The 21199-nt window shown below is 41.3% G+C and overlaps 1 protein-coding gene across 3 annotated transcripts in view; it reads right to left on the reverse strand.

The window, feature by feature from the left end:
- Positions 1–205: 205 nt before the first annotated feature.
- The window catches only part of OXSR1 (oxidative stress responsive kinase 1), a 104599-nt gene continuing 83605 nt past the window's right edge, over positions 206–21199 (reverse strand). For 2 of the 3 annotated variants that reach the window (XM_011286239.4, XM_019810939.3), the window contains exons 9-18: positions 21084–21132; positions 20349–20414; positions 17402–17524; positions 12766–12801; positions 9057–9203; positions 7347–7411; positions 6147–6199; positions 4527–4595; positions 3593–3657; positions 206–2953 (exon numbers count right to left, since the gene is read on the reverse strand). In XM_011286239.4, coding sequence (XP_011284541.1) covers positions 2879–2953; positions 3593–3657; positions 4527–4595; positions 6147–6199; positions 7347–7411; positions 9057–9203; positions 12766–12801; positions 17402–17524; positions 20349–20414; positions 21084–21132 — 748 coding nt within the window. In that variant the 3' untranslated portion in view covers positions 206–2878. The remainder of the gene's footprint in view (positions 2954–3592; positions 3658–4526; positions 4596–6146; positions 6200–7346; positions 7412–9056; positions 9204–12765; positions 12802–17401; positions 17525–20348; positions 20415–21083; positions 21133–21199) is intronic. The other variant, XM_045037878.1, reaches the window with a different exon arrangement.

Here is a 21199-nt window from a genome sequence, read left to right on the forward strand (position 1 = left end):
CGCCCCTCAGGTCATGATCTTATGGTTGGTAAGTTCGAGCCTTGCGTCAGGCTCTGTGCTGACAGCTCAAGAGCCTAGAGCCTGCTTCAGATTCTGTGTCTCCTTCTCTCTCTCTCTCTCTGCTCCTGCCCCTGCTTGCACTCTGTTTCTCTCTCAAAAATAAACATTAAAAAAAATTTTTTTAAAGAATCTTTACACCACCACAGACAATTTACTCTTTATTGATTAAAAATGAAGGAAACATGCAGCAAAATACAAAGTCAAAAAAAGGGAGGGGGAAGGTCAAATATTTTACATCTTCCATAATCTAGCATACGTCATAAGGAGGAACCTCCATTTATTGATACACCATTATTCTATCCTCAGATTATTAAATAGTATCAGCTGGCTCTAGGATTTGGTTCAAAACTTAAGCGAAAAACCCAAACAAATCCATTAGTCATTTGGAATAAGACCATACATTTCACAAACAGCACTGGCACATGTTACCTTGTGCTGAATTAGTCCCTACCCCCAGGGACCAGGGGATCCTGGGGACTCAAAGACAGAGGTGCACCCCGAACCACCACTCCTGGAAAGGAGCAAGGTCTCTCAGTGTGTCACGTGCTGTCCCACCTGGGAAGTTTCTGTTCACGTATTTTCTCAGCATCACTGTGTAAGTCAGCAAAGGGAGTCCACCATACATCATGCAGAAGAAGAGAGAACACTGTCCTAAGGCTTGGTGTCTGGCTCCTAGTTCCCAGCAGGGCAAAAAAATGAACCGAAAAGAAAAAGAAAGCCCCAGCCCACTGCTATTGGCATGCTGTCATTCAAACATGTCCCACTGTCATTCAAAGGTAATGGCCAGCTGGAGAAACTGAACAGGGGAGTGGGATGCCGCTGACCCCCAGCCTGGGCTCCAGACCACCTCCAAAGAAAATGCTAGAAAAGAGTGATGCCACCACCCCTTGGATTTATCAGTAAGTAGATGATGCTGGCTTGCTTGAAACCAAAATATGGACTCCAAGGCAAGCCACTAGTCTTGTGCCAAAGAGGACACTGTCACCTTATTCCCACCTCCCGGCCCTCATTCTTCCCACCCGCCTGAAGAAAAACAGAGAGAGAGAGAGAGAGAGAGAGAGAGAGAGAGAGAGAGAGAGAGAGAGAGAAAGAAAAGCTAAATATTTTTCCAGCAAGCTGATCAATCTTCTCTTCCTTCACTAGGCTCAGCACGCTCCCTCTTCTTACCAATCCTGCTGGGACCCTGGACTTTGGTGTGTGATCCTCTCATTTACTTTCCTCCCAACTTGCCATCCCAAACCCGCCCCCCCCCCTCCTTCTCCCCAACATCCACTCCTTTCCCAGTATGTCTTTGTACCCAGGGCAGGGGAAGAAAACCCATGACTGAAACTACAAGCTCAGAATGAGAAACAAAAGCTGTGACGACTCAGTTGTGGGGGAGGTTTCCAGAGACTCTCCGAGAGAAAACCAGGCGAAGCGATCTTGTTATTCACAGACCAACAGTGCTGGAAAGGGCCTGAGCGATTCTGTAAGAGGCAACTCTCCCCTTTCCATGGGGCCACAGCCCATCTTTGTGTGTCATTTTAAGGCCAGATCGAGTGTCCCTTTCGAATACAAAAATTGTTAGGGCTACTTGCAGTTAGACAAAGGCTGACTGTGAAGCAGTAGGAAAGAAAATCGGCCCCACCGACTACTCACATATTGCATTATGAGTGCTCGTTTCGAAACCTAAAGAATAATTTATATTACTTCTATAGAAAATCAGATGAACACTGTCTACTCATAAATCCTAAAAGTCACGGCACATGTGGTTTCACTTTCCGTCCTGGGTCGGGTTCAGCGCACAGAAGTGTGGACCCCCTCCAAAGGGTCAGTGCAGGAGAGGGGCGGAAGGCAGGCCTCGCTGGCCTGGTGAGGCTCCTTTATTGCTGTAGAGAGCTCAGCCTTTCATTTCCTCATGACGTGGAGGCCAGGCAAAATTTTCACGGGAGGACTGAGGAGCAGTTTTTCCTCAACTGAATTTTTTTAAGATTCGAAAATAAATACTTCCACAATGATACGACTTTTGCTTTTTCCTGTTCAAAACCACTGCTGGGAAAGTTCACTTTCACAGGCCATTACTCGGTGTTTTCACTACAATAGGTCCAAACTTCCACTTTGAAGGATCTGATGGCTTGAAGTTCGACTACAGATGTTTTGCACCAGCTGAAGTTAAGGCTAGCAACCCTTTCTGGAGGGAGGGATGAAGAGGGGTGCCTGAGAGCAGCTTCAGCAAAACGCTTAGAAACATGAACAAAACAAAAACACAGTTTAGGCTGCCTCCTCTGAGGCTGTGCTTTTTCCTAACAAAGGTTGCTAGAATTCACAACACATTAAAAAAAAAAAAAATCACTAAATTAAATTCTCTGGGCTCCAGCTAAACAATCGCCTTTTAGTTGCTACTTCAGTGGTAAAGAGATATCCCAAGATGCCCACATCCTGTCAGGTGTGGGGGAACAGGCAGGAGGAGGAAGCCCAACATAGCTGCTACTTTCCACCCAGCGCCATCATTGGAGTAAGGCAAGATGAGCTGACCGATCTCCCTCCTGGGCCTTGAGGCACGTGGTCCCCTTCTCAGATGGAGGAAGACAGGGGACACGTGCGGTAAGTTTACTAACGGAACTCTTTAAAGGGATGCTGGCCACTGGTGATCCGACTTTTCTCTCCCTGTGGGAAAAAGGGGGAATGATGGCAGGAAGAACATAAAGAAAGACCTCTAAAGCTCCTAGCCGGGAGGTTTGTTGCTGGGTTCTTTGGCAGTAGTGGGTTTAGGCCAACAGAAGCAACAGAGATACGCATGTGTGGAATCTCCTGAGGCCGCCTCTTCCAGGGCTGTGGTTTAGCTGATGCTGAGCTGGGCAAATCCTATTAGTTTCCCATCATCAGGAATATCCGAGCCTTCGACACCAGATGCCTAGGAATCAAACAAAATAAGAAGCTGTGGCTACTTGTAAACAAAACTGCACGTAGCAATTAAAACTGACTGACACAGGGACTGTGGGAAGGAAGACAGTGGGGGACAGGTCCCTGGGATACAAACGGGAGGCAGATCAAGTGTCTTTTCCAGAAAAGGTGGGGGCTGGGTAACAAGCTGGAGTCAGACTAGCTAATACTCTCTTGAGAGGAGTCAAGGGCGTGGGGTAGGAGGCTTCCTGGGACGGAGAGGGGAAGAGAGGACGCTCAAAAGGAGACATCAGGGGCGCCTGGGTGGCTCAGGTTAAGCATCCAAACTACTGGTTTCGGCTCATGTTTCATGAGTTTGAGCCCCGCATCAGGATCTGCGCCGACAGCCCAGAGCTTGCTTGGGATCTCTCTCTCCTTCTCTCTCTGCCCCTGCCCCGCTTGAGCTCTCGCTCTCTCAGAAAATAAACAAACATAAAAAAAAAAAAAAAAATTAAAAAAAAAATTAAAAAAAAAAAGCCTAGGGCCTCAGGAAGGCTAAATGAGTACAATCCACCATATTTTAATATTCTCATCACTCAGGGAATATAGAAACTGGTTCTGCAGAGGCTGCTGCTGTGTAAAGATAGTTTAAAGAAGAAGGGATGAATACCAGTTTGAAAGTGACAGATCGATTTGACTGAGGTTCTTCCACAATTTTCTGCAAATTCGCTGCCACTGTAATCACACAAACAGAAAGTAATGAGAAGCTAAGTCATCTCTACTTTCCACCATACTTTCAAAACTTAAACGGTAGCTCAGAATCTTCTATGTTCAACCGAGATGGAAGCAGAAAGAGAAGTCACTCCCTAAACAAAAGTTATCTTTTAAACTTAACCCTAAGTAGCACAAATAAATCTTGAATCGTGGTCAGATTCACTTTCTTTAGGATGCTGTATTAACTGGGACAAAACACACAGGTGAAAGAGGTAGGATTTGCCTACTCATGGGCCAGAAAGCTCTAGACTGGGAGCTGGCCAACTCTGGCCAGCAGCCTGTTTCTAGTCTGGCTGTGGGCTGGGAATGGTTGAAAGAGGACGAAGACAGACAGTGCATGGGCCACAAAGCCTAAACTACTTACTATCTGGTCCTTTACAGAAACACGTGCTGCTTGGCCGTCGACAGTGGTCTTTTCCTTCAATAACATGTACACATGGGCCGACTGTGCCTTTTCTTACTTCCCGCTTCTTCGAGGAATAAACCTCTAATGACTTTCGCTTACCTCTTAGCTCTAGAAGGGTCGAGTTTCACCCTCCGAAATGGACTAGATATGGCTAAGCTTACTTTAACTCGTGACTTATGTCATCAGTCCTACTAGTGTCTCCCAGAGACCTAAAGTGCGCTTCGACTCACTGCCACTGGAAGTCACAAACACAGACAGGAGACTTTCTGTTTTGTGAGGAACTGTCCCCAATAGCTGTTATTTCAGCAACACCAGGGCCGTCCCAAGACCCGTGAGACCTGCTCAATGAGACAGACCTGGTTTTCTAGGTCCTAGATACACAGACAGAGACACGGGGGCACAGGGCAGAGCACAAAGTAGTTACCTATTACTAAATCCCTTCCATCGACCAGGCCAGCAGAAATAAGTTCCTGAGAGACGCCCTCGGCGGTATCTGCGGGGACAAAGCAGAAGGTGCTCTTTGTCACGTCACTACTACCTCTCAGAGGAGGTGCTGGCACTGCCAGGCCCAGGGTAGCTGCTAGATCCACAGAACCAAGGAGGCGGGTGGAGTCCTCTCCCCACACGAAGGTTCCTCCCACCACTGGGGCTGACTAGAGGGCCGAATCTATAGCAGCCAGACGGCCAATATCAGCTCGATGTAAAGGTAACCTTCTAAAGAATGGTGTAATTTAGATGACTACAGGTTCTGCTCAAAAGAGCCCCCGCAGTGATGCCGCAGGGGAAACTCCTATTCTGAGGGTCACCGTGGCCCCGAGCCCCATCAGCTCTGAGAGGCGACCGCGAGCGTGCAACACCTCCAGGGCTAATACGACAAAAGGCTTTATTTTCAAGTACACCTTGAAAGAGCAAATTGTAATCTCTTCCCTTTGGAGATCACACCCCAAGTGTTTTGCTGAAGTCACTTTCTTTTTTATTCCGGTGGGCTTTTCTTTGTATCTAGTTGTTATTTTAGGTGGCACAATCGGATTGATGGGTATAACAGAAATGAAAAGACAAGGACAGAGCGTCCCTAAGCTGATCTCATCTCCAACTGTGACTCAGTGCTGCTGAACACTGAGCCCCCCAGAGGAACAGGAGGACCTGGCGGGGGGGGGGGGGGGGGGGGGAGGGGGCGGGCACACATTTGAGCTGATGACCACTGTGTGTTTGTTTGTTTTTTTTAATTCTCAAGTTAGTTACCATGCCATGTAGTCTTGGCTTCAGGAGTAGAACCCAGTGATTATCAGTGATTTGAATTAGTTCCTTAGTATGTGACTCTTCCTGGTTTTAAACAGTGAAACAGATACACCTCTGCACATCTGTATCTGTTCTCTTTCGTACTTAGTTACTGATGATACCAAGACAGCGGGGAGAACAAGCACGGCACAAAGGACAAATGTGCTGGAGTCAGGCCACCTCCCCAATCTGAACCCTGAGTAACAAAGGCAAGAAAGAAACAAGCCTCATCCCAGGGAGAAGTTCAAGGCCAGAAACTATGCATGTCAGGGCTCAGCTTCAGCCTGGGGAGAGAGGAGCCTGGAAGCCTTGTTTCTTCTTCACTGTCATGGAGAAGGACAACCATGTTCAGTGACAAGAGTAAGAAATCTGCACCCTGACAAGTGTGGATATGAATTCTGGCTGCTCCTCTTTCCAGCTGTGTGAATAGCAACAAGTAACCTCCCCACTCTCTAACTTCATCATCTATGCAATGGGGACCATAATCCTTCCTTAGGGGGCTGCTCTGAGAATTTAATGAGATATAATATTTAGCACAATGCCTGGCCTACTATAGTAGGCCGCAGATTAGAGCTACACTTGTTACTGTTAGTAGCAAATACATTGTATTTGAATTGTACTCATATGCTACCCCAAACCTTTAAACCAAGAACGTTTTCATCATCTTTTAAAAGCAAAATATATCCAAAGGACAAAAACTTCACGATACATTTCATTAAATAATAAATCAGAAGTTATTTTGTTTTCAATGTTTTTGATGTCTCACCTCTCCCAGGAGTAAACTCGAATCGAATATCATTTAGTTCTTTTTTTGAATTCCTATGAAAGAAAACAGAATGTGTAAAGTCAACTGGATTCATGCATACAGATGCTGCCAACATGTACTAGGAAAGCTGTGCCTCAAGAAAGAACGTTCTTTCTATTCCCAAAGATCATATGATTTGTTCTAACATGCTCACAGTGTAGGGCTCAGACCAAACAACTGAAGAGTGAGCATCTAACAGTCTTACAACCCTTTTAACTTATATTCTCCACTGCGGAATATAAAAACCTCATGCTAAGAGGAGAAGGGGATTAAGGGCACACTTATTGTGATGAGCACCGAGTAATGTATGGAATTGCTCAATCACTACAGTATACACCTGAAACTAACATGGCAATGTATGTTAATTATACTGGAAATAAATAAATGGAGGGGAAAATCCCAAGCACGAAGTAAACAAAACCAAAGCAAAAAAGCCCTCATGCTTTTGAGGTGAATCTGACATGTGTACTCCCGTGCTTATTACCACTAAGATGATCATATAAAACTAAGAGGAAAATGTAAGAGCCCCGGGAGGTATAATTAAAATGATAAATGATACAGGACGGAAGGGTTAGTATCTAAAATTATATAAAGAACTTACACAACTTAACACCAAAACCCCCAAATGATCCAATTAAAAAATGAGCAGAAGATGGGGCGCCTTGGCGGCTCCGTCGCTTAAGCGTCCAACTTCGGCTCAGGTCATGATCTTGCCGTTCATGAGTTCGAGCCCCGCGTCGGGCTCTGTGCCGACAGTTCGGAGCCTGGAGCCTGCTTCGGATTCTGTCTCCCTCTCTCTCTGCCCCTCCCTCACTCGCACTCTGTCTCTCGCTCTCTCTCTCTCTCTCTCTCTCTCAAAAACCAACAAACATTAAAAAAAAATTTTTTTTTCTAATGCCCAGATTTGTCATCATTGTGAGAAACAGTTAAGAGAGTGTGTAGGTCAGTCGCAGGACCTGTTACTAACGTCCAGTCTTCACATTGTTGCTACCACATCTGAGGGAAACCGCACCCCTGCAACACACATGCGGGGGGGGGGGGGGGGGGGCACACACGACCCCATCTACTCTCAGGCACAAACTGCCAGAAAAAAGTTACTTGCAAAGAGGAAGAAAAGCATCTTTAGAGTATCGAGGAGACAAACAGAAGCTGTTTACTTGCCTTAATCTGAGTACTAGGCTGACTGGGATCTTGGCTTCTTGTGAGCCTGCTCCTGAAGGCGGAGCCTAAAAATCGTTGAAAGTATAAAGTCAGTGTCTGGTCTACCAAGCATGGAGGTTACTCACTCACGGTCACCAGCGGAGGAAATGTCCACGTGGCGGCAACTTCCTTCATCTCCAGGGGAGGCCAGACCAGTCCCTGGGACACGTTCCCTGCTCTGGGAGGACATGCACTCCAAGGCAACGAAAAGAACTAAGTGCCAGCACGAGTCAAGCACAGTTAGAAAGATAATTCTCAACCCCACGTGAAAGTCCATACATAGCCGTTTATAGTTTGCATTTTTCAGATCATTGTTTCCTTCTACAAGGGTGAAAAACACGAAGGCTGCGTTTTTCCCTTTAAAAATTCTGCCAGTGTAGGGGAGCCTGGGTGGCACCAGTCAGTTAAGCGTCTGACTCTTGGTTTAGGCTCGGGACGTGATCTCACGGTCACGGGTCCGGGCCCCGCACGGGGCTCTGCAATGACAGTATGGAGCCTGCTTGGGATTCTCTCTCTCCCTCTCTGCCCCTCCTCTACTCATGCATGCTCTCTCTCTCAAAATAAATAAACAAACTTTAAAAAACCTGCCAGTGTATCGCATAGCAATGTACAAGGTAGGTTCTCAACTGGCTGTGCCTCAGGAATCCACCTGGCCTGGAGGTTCCAGATCTTCTGATGCCTAAACGAATCCTCTCTGAAAACTGTTAAGTTATTCCTTGCTTACTAGAGAAGACACATTCTATTTAAGTCGTTTATAAAGTAAATCCAATCTTCCCATCAGTTTTCATCAGATAACTGTATCTTTTCCAATATGACGGAAAGAAATGAAAAGAAAGCTTGGGTTCGATGGAAAGGTTACATAAAGTCAGCACCATGGCTAACCGGAAGCTCTCACAGCAGTGGTCTCTAAAGGCAGACCATCACCGGGACACAAAAGAAAAAACAAATCGGAACTTGCATTTTTCCCTCTTTCTATTGAAAATGTTAGGGGGAAAAAAAAATGAAGTCTCCAATGTCTAATAAATGAATAGACTCTGGAAAGCTTACTCTAACCATGGGGCATAAGGTCACGTGTTCTGCACGGTCTTTGGAACTTCCTGAGGGAAGCGAGGGAGGGATTCACACACAGCGGGGCCCTCACTCCCTCGACTGCTTTCAGTGTATGAGTATTCATGATTTTTGTGTGTGACTGACCACGTGCATCTATGGATTACATCACTTCACTTTAATGAAACCAACCCTCACAAAATTGACAAATATCTTAAAAAAGAGGAAAGCAGGAAAATCATGGACGGGAGACGGTATCGATAACGCAAGCATAAGCGAAAGAAAAGGAAACAGAACTGCTGACAATCCTAGTGTGGGACGAACTCCAGCGGCCGCAGAATAATAACGAGCTCATAAAAAGCTGACCGGAAACTACCTCCCAAATTTCTGATGTTTGGAATGTGGTTCATGTTATCCGTCATTAACTTATTATGCTGCTTAAAAACCTGTGGGATCCCTGAAAAACTCGCTTATTTGCATAGTTAAAACTGTGAGAAGAGAATCTCTAACTTGTTTCACAATCTCCCACCACAGCCACCTTACTACATAAGGTTGTGTTCCACGTCAATCTCGGCTTTCTTCATCTACCCAGAAGGCAGACCGCTCAAGCGCACTCCTGCTTACCTGGGCTGTTTTTGCCGGCTCTGCGGGGGCTGGGGGACAGACTTGAGTTGGCTGTGCAGGCGTGTGCCCGGCTGGCTGAGGTAGATGAGCAGAAATCTGTTCTGGAACTTGGAGTAAAGTACCCGCGGGATCAGCTGTCGGAAATAGCTGTAACGAGAACATGCACACAGTGCTGCTTCAGTTGAGTGGAAAGGGAGGGAGGTGTCTTGACGGGCAGGCAGGGCCTCCCGGGGCGACACTTTCAAAGCAGTGTTTGTGTGGCGTCCTGGCACATCTCTACACCTCTTGAATCCATCTACTTCATATGGAAGTCAAATATTTCTACCAGGCTTTTTTGTTATAACAACTTTTGTGAGATGTAATTCATATCCCACTAAATTCACCCACTGTAAGTATACAATTCAGTGATTTCTAGAAAATTTATACTTGTGCAAACATCACTACGATCTAGTTTTAGAACGTTCCCGTCAACTCAGAAAGTTCTCTTGTGCCCACTGACATTTAATTCCTCCGGCTCCCACACCCAGCCCTAGGCAACCACTGATTACTCTCTGTCCCTAGGAGTTTGCCTTTTCTGGATCTTTCATGTAAGTGAAGTGCATGCTCTCTGTTGTGTCTGGCTTATTTCACTTAGCACAGTTTTCTGAGGTTCAGCCATATTACAGCCTATATATCAGTAGTTCATTTTTTTCTTCAGAACAGCATTTCATTACATCGTATTTACTTTCAACTACATCTCTTCTACCCTCTTTGCCCAATCAAATAGCACCTCTAAGATGCAGATTTAAGTAGTGAAGGGAAATTACAGAAGCTACATTTTTCTATGTCTTGGAACTTTCTATTACTTATAACGAAAAACAATTAACCGGTGATTCATTAAAATATCTGAAATGCTTTTCAAGACTGAAAGCCAACATAGACATTATATATCTATTTTGCATGTTTGAAAGATTTCATAAATTTTAGTTAGGTAACTTGGGGGGAAAAGACTGATGTTGAGTATAAAATCAAGGTAAACATATTCAAAATTATAAGTTGATGAAAAAAGTACATTGGCTAAAACTTAACAGTTGAAAGAGAAAATAACTGAAAGGTCAACAAGAGAGGTCTAAGGGCTGACAGTACGTAAACAAAATTGAGAGGCAAAGAAGTAAGGTTTTGTATTCATTTAGCTTCATACAGAGGAATTAAAGTAACTCTGGTGCTGGGGCACCTGGGTGGTTCAGTGGGTTAGGCAACCAACTTTGGCTCAGGTCATGATCTTGCAGTTCATGAGTTTGGGCTCAGATTCTGTGTCTCCTTCTCTCTTGCCCCTCCCCTATTCACACTCCGTCTTTCTCTTTCTCTCTCAAAAAGAAATAAACATCAAAAAAATTAAAAAAAAAAAAAGTAATTCTGTGGTTCTGAATTTTGATAGAAAAAGAGAACGTAAGATTAGTTTGAAATTGATGGGGCACCTGGCGGGCCCAGTCGGCAGAGTTGTGTGGCTCCTGATCTTGGGATTGTGAGTTTGAATCTCATGTTGGGTACAGAGATTACTTAAAAATAACAAGATCTTAAAAAAAAAAAAGATTTGAAAATATTAAATAGGAGTATTAGCACTATTTTAAAAGGGCAGTTTCCAAATTGCATGCACATATATGCTAACTTATATTAACTGAAAGGTTATACAAAACAAAGCAATGAGAGGATATAGAGAAATTGGAACCTTGAGCACTGCAGATGACAATGTAAAATAGTGCAGCCACTATGGAAAACAGTAAGGTGATTCCTCAGAAAGTTAAAAATAGAATTATCCTATGATCCAGCAATTCCCTTCTGGGTAAGCCCCAAACAATTAAAAGTAAGAACTCGAACAGATATTTGTGTAGCCATGTTCACACTGGAATCATTCACAACAGCCTAAAGGTGAAAACAACCCAACTGTCTGTCCAGTGGAAAGGAAAAACAAATATGATATATACCTACAATGGAATATTATTCAGCCTTAAAAAGGGAGGGAGGAAGGAAGTTCTGACACGCACTACATGGATGAACCCAGAGGGCATTATGCTAAGTGAAAAAGGCAGTCTCGAAGGACTTATGGTTTATGATTCCATTTACATGAGGTATATATAGAACGGTGGCTGCCAGGGGCTGGGGGGGGGGAGGAAAAAATGGGGTGACTGCTAATCTGGAGTTGCACGGTTGGTGATGGTTGCACAACAGTGTGAATGTACTGAAAGCCACTGAACTGCACCCACAAAAATGGTTAAGATGGTAACTTTTATGTTATGTCTATTTCACCACAATTTCAAACATAACAACAAAGTAATGAGCCCTGAAGTATGAGTTTGAGCTTGTGAGAGTCCATGTGGGAATGCCACTTAGGCAAAGGGACAAGAAGATCACACGAACAACTCTGGGTAAACTGTAAAATACCCTCTCCACTCAACTTTGGAGAAACTAAGAATTAATTAGTCTAGATTAGGTTAGAGTAAGAAATAATCTTAAATGCTCAGAAAATCATAAGGAGAAAAGTTATTTCTTTTCTTAGCAGAGGCTAAGTTTGGGATCATCATTCAGGGACGCAGGCTGTGGTGGCAGGGGTAAGGGGACCCAGGGAACAACAGAATGGCTCTTCCTTCTGCTAACATTTCATTGCCCAAAGCAACTGCCATGGCCACGAGTAACTTCAAGGGGTAAGGAGATGCAATTCTACCAGGCAGCACGAGGAGGAACCAGAAATCTTAATGAATTGCAGTGCTGATGTAAGTTCTGACGTAACCGGCCTGTTAATATGCTGAAGTGCAGTATTTACTTTCAGTCTTAAACTACAGGACCATGTAGACAAATCCTGCACATAATTGTGTACAAAACTGTATACTATACACACAAATCAAGTGGGAAAAAAGCAACTTCTAAGAATAGGGGCAAAACCAAACTGATTTAAGGGGTCAAGACGTGTAACTGTTAAATCACTACTGAGCCTGGAATGCAGATGCTGCCTGAAGGAAAAATGCATCCCCCAAAATGATTGTTATCTTCACGTAATGAGCGTAAGGCAGGCCAGCCCAACAGGATTCTGTTTAGTAGGATTGCCTATCATAATGAGGCAACAGCTAAAGACAACATAATGTATATGACAAGAGAAGATGATAGAAGGGTAAAACCCAAAAATGATAGGTAGCATATGACAAATTCCTGGACAGATTAATGCAAAAAGACGACTTTCCACTTTAGGCGGCCCAAGCCAAAAAAAGTAATTCATAAAGTCAGGCAGGAAAGGAAGGAAGAACTTCCTGGGCCTCCAGGCCAACCTTTTTTTTTTTCTTTTTTTTTTTAAATGTTTATTTATTTTTGAGAGACAGAGAGAGACAGAGCACGAGTGGGGGGAGGGGCGGAGAGAGAACGAGACACAGAATCAGAAGCAGGCTCCAGGCTCTGCACTGGCAGCACAGAGCCTGATGCGGGGCTCGAACTCACAAACTGTGAGATCGCTTAACTGACTCAGCCCCCCAGGTGCCCCGAGGCCAACTTTCAAAATGAGTGCAATGGCGCCGAATTACTGCAGAAGTCCATTCAAACTCAGAATCGACACCTCTGATGAAATTTGGCTGCTACAAATTCTCACTCCCATTTAGGCACATATAAAAAAAAAATGTGCTTACCATTAAAAACAAAACAAAAGCACACACACTTTAATGACTCAAAACCCACAGCTACTTACCTCAGAATTTGATAATGATTCTTTCACTCGGGGAGACTAAAAGAAATACAAAAAAGGCTTATTAACTCAAAACTTAGGTTACTTGTAGTTCCAAACTGCACTGAATGTTGAAATGCAAGTAAACTCCATTTCATTCTGATCCATTAAGTCACTGGTAACTCTAGTGAAAGTTTTCTGGAAAAAGAAAATATCATGATGCTATTGTATTCTTCATCCAGGTAGCCTTTAATACATCAATGTTCTATGGTATTTTAAGAGTTCCCAACTTGAGCTTTATAACAAACATGGGACTGAGTTCTCAGGCAGCAGGGAGGTCACACTCTTCAAAGTACAATTCTTTCTACTAATCATGAACATGTTATGTACATAATATCCTAGACCAACTGCAAGCCTTCAAGTTCATTATCCAACACACCCTCAAAGCAGAGTAATTTGTATTATGGGCTTCAGCTGGAGAACACTCTTGAGCCAAAAGTGAAAATTTTGGCAAATTTATAATTTGCCACTTGAAAAGTCTATGCTAAATTTATTTAGTAAACCGTAACAGTTAGTAGTGATTCTGGATACAGGTAATGGAGAATACAAAAAAACAAAAAACAAAACGCTGAACATATCTTTAAACAAATATCAGTTTCTGGTAAATTCTACCAAGCATAAATTTAGACTACTTAAAAGGTCAGCTTAGGCTTTTTAAAGTTTTCATCACTATTTCACTGAAGAGAATCAAGGTTCAGGTGATAGCTAATATATCACAGCAAGTATATGGCCAACCCAACACCCTTTTTAACTTGATGTTTGGAAATAATTTCAAACTTACACAAATTTCTGTTAGAATAAGAACAGTACAAAGAACACAAGTATACCTCTGCCCTGTTTCACCCATCATTAACTTTTCTTCCTTATCTCTCTTTTTAAACACACACACACACACACACACACACACACACACACACACACACACAAAACCAATCATACTGCTCTTGCACTATCTGAGAATTCGTTGCATAGACTGTAGCTGTTTACCACTGAACCATTACTGTGTATTTCTTAAGAACAGGGCTATTCTCTTCTATAACTTCATACTACTATAGTAGTAAATTTCAGTAAATTTCACAATAATGCTAATTTTCATCAGCTAGTCCGGGCATTTGCCAAGTTGTCCGGTATGCGGTAACTATTTTTCCCCTTGTAACTAATAGGCAAGCTGCGGAGAAGACACTTCAAGACCCTGAAAATATTCTGCTCATCAAAAATTTCCCGTATACTTAGCACCCACTGATGATCCTTGTCTGACCTAATTTTTATGACTGCTATCATGGCTATAAAGTGATGATTTTGCCCTCCAATACTCCTCTACATTTCCCAGTCAGCACCAGCAATTTACTGTAATGAAAAACCATCCCTCTCCCCCACTTATAATCTACCTATTCATTATTGGCACAGACTCATAGAGTCCTAGTTTTTAAATGGTTTACAAATTATTACTGCATTTAAGGATTTTGATAGTTAAATTCTAATTTGGTCAGTGGGAGCTCATTCAATCTGGGCCTTGTATTATTATGATTTTTTTTAAATAAAACACTTTTTTTTTTGACGAGAAGATATTCCAGATTCATCTTGTATTTTCCCTGTGTAAGCCCTGGAATCAGCCATTTCTCCAAGGGGCCCTTGTTCTTTTAGTACAGAATGGCATTAAAGACCAAGATCTGGGCATAAATTGTGCTCACTGTTCTTGTTTTCCTGACTCTCTGCATACCTGGTAACCTCTGATTGGATGCCAGATACTGTGACTTTTATCTTGCTGCATGCTGACAATTTTATTTCTATAAATCTTCTTGAGCTTTGTTCTGGAGTACAGTCAAATTACTTGGAAACAGTTTCATCCTTTCAGATTTTGCTTTATGAGTTGTTGACTGGATCTGGAGCAGTGCTCAATCTAGGGCTATATGCTCCCCACTACGTAGACAAGCTTTCTGAGAACTCTACCCAATGTCTTGTGAAGGACAGGTTTCCGCACTCTGGCTGGTAGAAATGGGCACTGCTGCTGGCTCTCTGTGAGGGCTGGGTGCTGCTATCCCGTCTCAGGCGGTTTTTCTCACATGTATTCCTTGAAGAGTATTCCACTGAACCCTCAAAAGGGAACCTCTGCAGACTTCTGAGCTTCTCTCTGTGTGTAGCTCTCCTCCCTGGTATTCTACTGATTTTATCTGCTTCCGTCTCCCTGGACTCTTAGCCCTATTTCCTCAACTCGGGAAAACACTTTTCAAGCCATAATGAAGGGAACAGTCAATCAAATAAAACTGCTCCATAAATGGAAGAATGGGCAGAGGACATTAAAATGGTTATTATAACTATACTATAGTTATAATACACATTAGCTTCAAAAAGTTAAGTAGAGACATGAAAGTGTAAAAAATGAACAAGCATGAAATCAAACTTGTAAAATATTACCATGTCTGTGATATAAAATAGACTGAATGATATTAGCAGCAATCAGGTATTGCAGAAGAAAAGATGAATGAATTTGAAGGCCGACAACAGAAACTGTGCAAAATAAGACTGAATAAAAAGAGAATTTTTAAAAAGGAAAATCAGTGAACTTGCAGACAATTTTAAGCAGACTAATATACATGTTATTGGAGCCTCCGAGGTGCATGAAGGGCAGAAAAAAATATTTGAAAATATAATGGCTGAAAATGTCCAAACTTGATAAAAATCTATACACCCACAGATACATGAAAATAAATAAACCCAGGCATATCAAAATCAAATTGCTCAAAAAACCATTCAAAAAGAAAAAAAATATTAAAAGCAGCAAGAGTAAAAAAGACATGTAACTTATAAAAGCACAAGACAAGGGATACCAGATTTCTCAATAGAAACAATGCAAACAAGAATATGGTGAAACATCTTCAAAATACTGAAAGAAAAAAGCCTATCATTCTAAAATTCTATACCTAGCAAAAGTATCTTTTCAAAACAAAGATACAAACAATAGAGACGTTTTTGGACAAAAAAACCTTAAGGCAAATCATCACCAACAGATCCACACTACAAAAACTGTTTAGGGAAGTTCTTCAGAACTTCCAAAAAAGGAAATGATATAAAGATGGAAATTTGGATCTCCATAAGAGTCTATTTTGAATATGTGCTGAATTTTGTCAAAGCTTTTTTGGAACATATCAAAATAAGAATATGACTTGACCTCTCTTTAGGCCTATTAATATTACAAGATTTCCTAATACTGAACCATCCTTGCACCCTACTCCATGTGATCATGGCATTTACTTTCAACATAGTTCAGTTTAGTTTTAAAAGACCCTCCTTTCACAAAAGAATTCACAGCATCAAAAATGGCTAATGTGAAAACTACAAAAGTGTATAATTTTCTATGCTGTTTACATATCAGTGTATTAGGTTACAAAATACTATAAAATCCTATATGTATTTCAGAACTACAAAATTTTAAATAAATTTCTCTTACAGTTAGCTAGGGGGTAATACTCAGACATTGAAACACTATAATTTTTCTTCCCAAATATTGTGTGTTGGTCAGAGAAAACACTGTATCATCTCTTTCATAGGGAGCTAGAACTACAAGATTCATGTACCTCTACCTTCCTCTGATCACTTTAATAGAACATTACAAAAGAATACTGATTTAAGGAGGAATCATATGAAAAAGTAAGGAGAAAGTCTCTTTTCACAGTCTCACATTTTAATAAACTCACAATTGTATGTAATCAAATGTTTATATCTATTATCTCCTGAAGAGCTTTCCAAGGTTAGAATGTAATAAATTTTTACCAATTTTCCTTGGCAAAGTCTTTACAAACTTAGCTCTGCAAAAAGACTAGACTCAAAGACTTCAGCTAACAAGATCAACAAGTCTTCAATGTTGACCAGCAAGTCATAAGTGCTATGACGGAGCAGGTCTTATAAGCAGGCAGACATGTACCACCTACCCACCATTCATACCACAAAAAGGTTCTAGGCAGTAAAAGCCACGATGAACCTCAAACATTAGTATTTCTCATGTACATTTCTATTCTTAGGAATGAGTCCTAACAATCAACTTGAGGCATTAACTTTAGGCAAGAGTGATGGAATAAAACCAAAACAAGACCTCTGTCTACACACACACACACACACACACACACACACACACACACACGCATGCACCCACGTACATAAACACCAAAACATACACCCTCCAGGATATACCAACTGAAGAAAGGTATATTGTTCTTCTTCAGGCAGAAGGTTAACAGACTTCAGGGGAAAAGTTTTGATTGTTAGGCTTTCAAGCTCAATAATCTCTTCTGCAATGTCTCATCAGCCATTAATCCTATCAAGTGTATTCTCATCTCAGACACAGTAGTCCCCTTCTCTAGATTTTGGTCATTTTCATATGCCCTAAATATCATATCCAAACAGATGTGTCAGTCCACTTTTTCATGTAGAATTAAATGGGTTCCTATTGTTAATAACTTGCTCAAGGAAATTCTATCGCTAACACTTGTATTTTTCACACTTCGGCTGTCAAACTGAACAGAACCAAAGAATATAGCATATCTCAGAGGCTTCAGACAAAAGATAGAGCTCTAGCTAAAGCACACAGTTTAACAAAACTTACCCTGAGTTGTGAAATTGCTGCTTTCCCTTCCTCACTTTCTTCATCAAATTCATCATCACTCCACTCCCAGCCGCCATCTTCTGTCTTATGAAGGCGGCCACTAGAACCTGGTACTCTCCGAACCTGCACATTAGGAAAAGAGATGTGGATTATGGTAGTGCTTGGTATTTACTATGTATACTATACATATCTTCTACTCCTCACTTGCTCTTTGTGCTCCACTATCGGTCTTTACTCCCACCACTGACTTTCCCTACACTTCTATACTCTTGAGCCCAAACACCATCCAAATCCTTCTTATGTGAAGTCATAGACCAAATCTTATTAATGGTTTCATGTTTCGAGAAACTTAGAAGTTTTTTCAGCCCTCAAAATAAATAAATCCAAGATAAAGAAGATTCTGCTTTTTTCATTTTAAAAATCACAATTATACCTACAGTTTCAAGAGTACTATAGCTGCACAAGTTTTGTTAAGAAAAACAGCAATTTCCTAACTTTTATCCTCTTACTCACAGGGAGCCACTTTTAACTCATTTTGGCTTATTCTTTTTAAATTAACATTCATCTCTCTAAGACTGTGTTCTTATTATTACCCCTTGAATTTTTGGTTTTAGGAATTATCTACTGGACTTCAAACTATAAAAGATAAGAATTTAATCCTATTATCAACCCCCCTCTTTTCTCAAGATACATTGTAATTTTGGTTAAATCAAAATTCAGTGTTTCCATAACATGATTGTATGAATGATACAGTTAAGTCTTATTGTGTACTACAATTACTTTTCTCTACTGTATAACTTTTTTGTTTCCCCTATAGTTAATATTTGCTTATTTTTATGTACTTGTCATATTTATCCCCAAATTCTCTGTATAAATCTCCTCTCACCATATTCATATACATTATTAGGTATTCATCACCTTCCTGAGGAAGACCCTCACCAGAGCCTCCCACCTAGACTGGTTTCACACCAGCTCTGGACTTCAGATCTCACTCTATCATCAGCTCTGTTTCCTGGACCACATGACTTCCTTGTTCTCAGTTTAAGCACTTCCTCCGTTATTAGCATAGCACATTAACTGAAGCCATGCATTTCTCAACTTTTTGAGTCCATCCCTGCCCTTCACTTATAGTTTGCCTGGTAAAAAAGTCTGGGTTAGTAGAAAAACTTTCTTTCATAATGTTGCACACAACTGCTTCGTTGTGACCTGGCTTCCAGAGGAGCAGTCCGTGATCTTTCCCTTTTCTCTGGAAGCTACGGGATCTTTTTTTTTGCCTCCAGTATTCTGAGCTAGCATGGCAATGTGTCTTAGTGCTGGTCTATTTCCATTCATTGCACTAGGGCTCTTTCAATCTGGAAATTCAGGACTATCTGTTTTGGAAATTTTTCTTGAATTATTTCTTCAGTGATTTCCCTTGTTTTTCTCGGTTCTGCTTTTCTAGAACTCTTTACTCAAAGACTGAACCTTCTCAAATGATCCTCTAATGTTGTTGTCTTTTTCTCCTGTAATCTATCTCTTGGCCATCTGGGGTCTATTTTCTGGGAAATTTCCTCAGCTGTACCATACAACCTGTGTATTGAATATTTTCATTTCTTCTCTGACGTTTTCAATTTCCAAGAGCTTTTTGTTCATGGAGGTGTCACTGTCTATATGCTCCTCTTCTAAAGTAACAGCTTTAAGGGGCGTCTGGGTGGTTCAGTTGGTTAGGCATCTGACTTCGGCTCAGGTCACGATCTCATGGTTGTGAGTTCGAGCCCCACGTCGGACTGTGTGCTGACAAGTCAGACCCGGAGCCTGCTTTGGATTCTGTGTTTCCTTCTCTCTCTCTCCCTGTACCCCACTCGTGCTCTGTCTCTTTCTCTCTCAAAAATAAATTAAACATGTAAAAAACATGTAAAGTAACAGCTTTATTGAGATATAATTCATATACCATGTAATGATACCATTTAAGGCATACAATTCCATTTTTTTTTTTTTAGTATATTCAGAGTTGTGAAACCATCTCTACAATTAAATCCAGATCACTTTCCTCACTTCCCCACACCGCAAAAAACACCACATAACCATCAGCAGTCACTGCCCATTTCTGTACAATCCTCCCAGTCCTGGGCAACCTTGCATCCACTTTGTCTCCGTACGTTTGCCTGTTCCGGACATTTCACATAAATAGAATCAGATCATATGTGGTCTTTTATAACCAGCTTATGATGAGCACAAGGTTTTAAAGGTTTTACTCACATTATGACATGTATCAGCACTTCATTTCTTTTTACTGATGAATAAATATTTCATCATATGGACACATGACATTTTATACATCCATTCACCAAGAGATGAAGAATCGGGTTGTTTCCACTTTTTGGTTATTATGAATGATGCTGCTGGGCACATTCCTGTACGCATCTTTGTGTGTACATGTTTTCCACTCTCCCAGGTATGCCTCGGAGTGGAACTCCTCATGTGCTCGTGTGGCAGCTTTGTTGAGTCTTTTGAGAAACTGCCAGGCTACTTTCTAACGTGGCTGCACCACCTCACGTTCTCATCAGTAGCGCGAGGGTTCCAATTTCCCTACATCTTTATCAACGCTTGCTATTGTCTGTCTTTTTTATTATAATCAACCCAGTGGGCCGTCACTGTTTTTGTGCAGCGTGAGGAAACGGCTCAACTCCACAATTCACTCTGCTGGCCGCAAACAGGGATTCAACAAGAGTCCAGAATTAATTCATCAATTGTGTAACATCCCTTTTCATTCTAGTAGACAGCTCACATAGGCATACTGTGGACTAATGATATTTGGTGAATAAAAATATACCAAAGGATGCTAAAGAATTGAAAAAAATGAGTACTATACTATTAACAACGAATTACTTAACATATACTTTCAAAATGCAGAAGTAAATTTACTCTAACCAATTTCCTAGAAAACTGGAGTTAAATCCCCATTTACCTTTTTAGCTCTTTCAGAAATAGTTGGCGCTCTCTGCAGTATTTTTTCTTGAAGAAATTCTTTATTCTGCAGAGGAAAAATACGTTTTCTTCTTAAAAGAAGCTTTTATTGAACCACAGAAATTGACACCGAATATTCAAGCACAATTAAAATACCATATAGTAACTTTTATAAAGAAGTCTGAGGAACGCTTCCATTCTTTTATTCTGAAATTGAAGCTCCTTTAGTACATTACTACCATGGTTTCACAAACTGACACAGAGCCTTAGTGTGCTGTATGAATATTATCAATGAAAAGTTTGCTTTACCCTAGGTCCTTTAGGATCATGGTCCCACACTTCCAACTACAGTGACATCGCACTTACCCGTTAGCTTTGGGAAAGGAGACTTTTACCAAATTCAGTAGTAAAATCTTTGAACTGAGAGTTCAGTATTTTTCACAGATTGTATTTATAATGGCAATATTAACTGTTCTCGTTCTAAGTTTAACCTGATGTTTAAATTAATTTATATGAAAAACACATTTACCAATTCTAAGGCATGTGTCTTAATTACCAAAGGTTGTACAGATAATGCCCCCAGCAATTATTTGATCTACGTTTCCAAACATCACTTTTGGATCACTTTTCCAAACATTATCATCTAAAGATAAAACAACTTCTGAGCAGTGACTCTAATTTAGGTAACTGAGGTAGGTCACACGAACACGTAAAATCAAAAGTTAGAATTTCTTACCTTTGCTTTTTGGAAAAATTTGTGCCTTAACAGTTCTGCTGCTGTTGGTCTAAAACCAGAAAAGAACGTTTTAATAGTTAATTCAAGTGTAACTGTGGGTTTCCATCTTCAAAAAT

The sequence above is a fragment of the Felis catus genome, chromosome C2 (assembly GCF_018350175.1).
Source record: "Felis catus isolate Fca126 chromosome C2, F.catus_Fca126_mat1.0, whole genome shotgun sequence".
Taxonomy (NCBI): Eukaryota; Metazoa; Chordata; class Mammalia; order Carnivora; family Felidae; genus Felis; species Felis catus.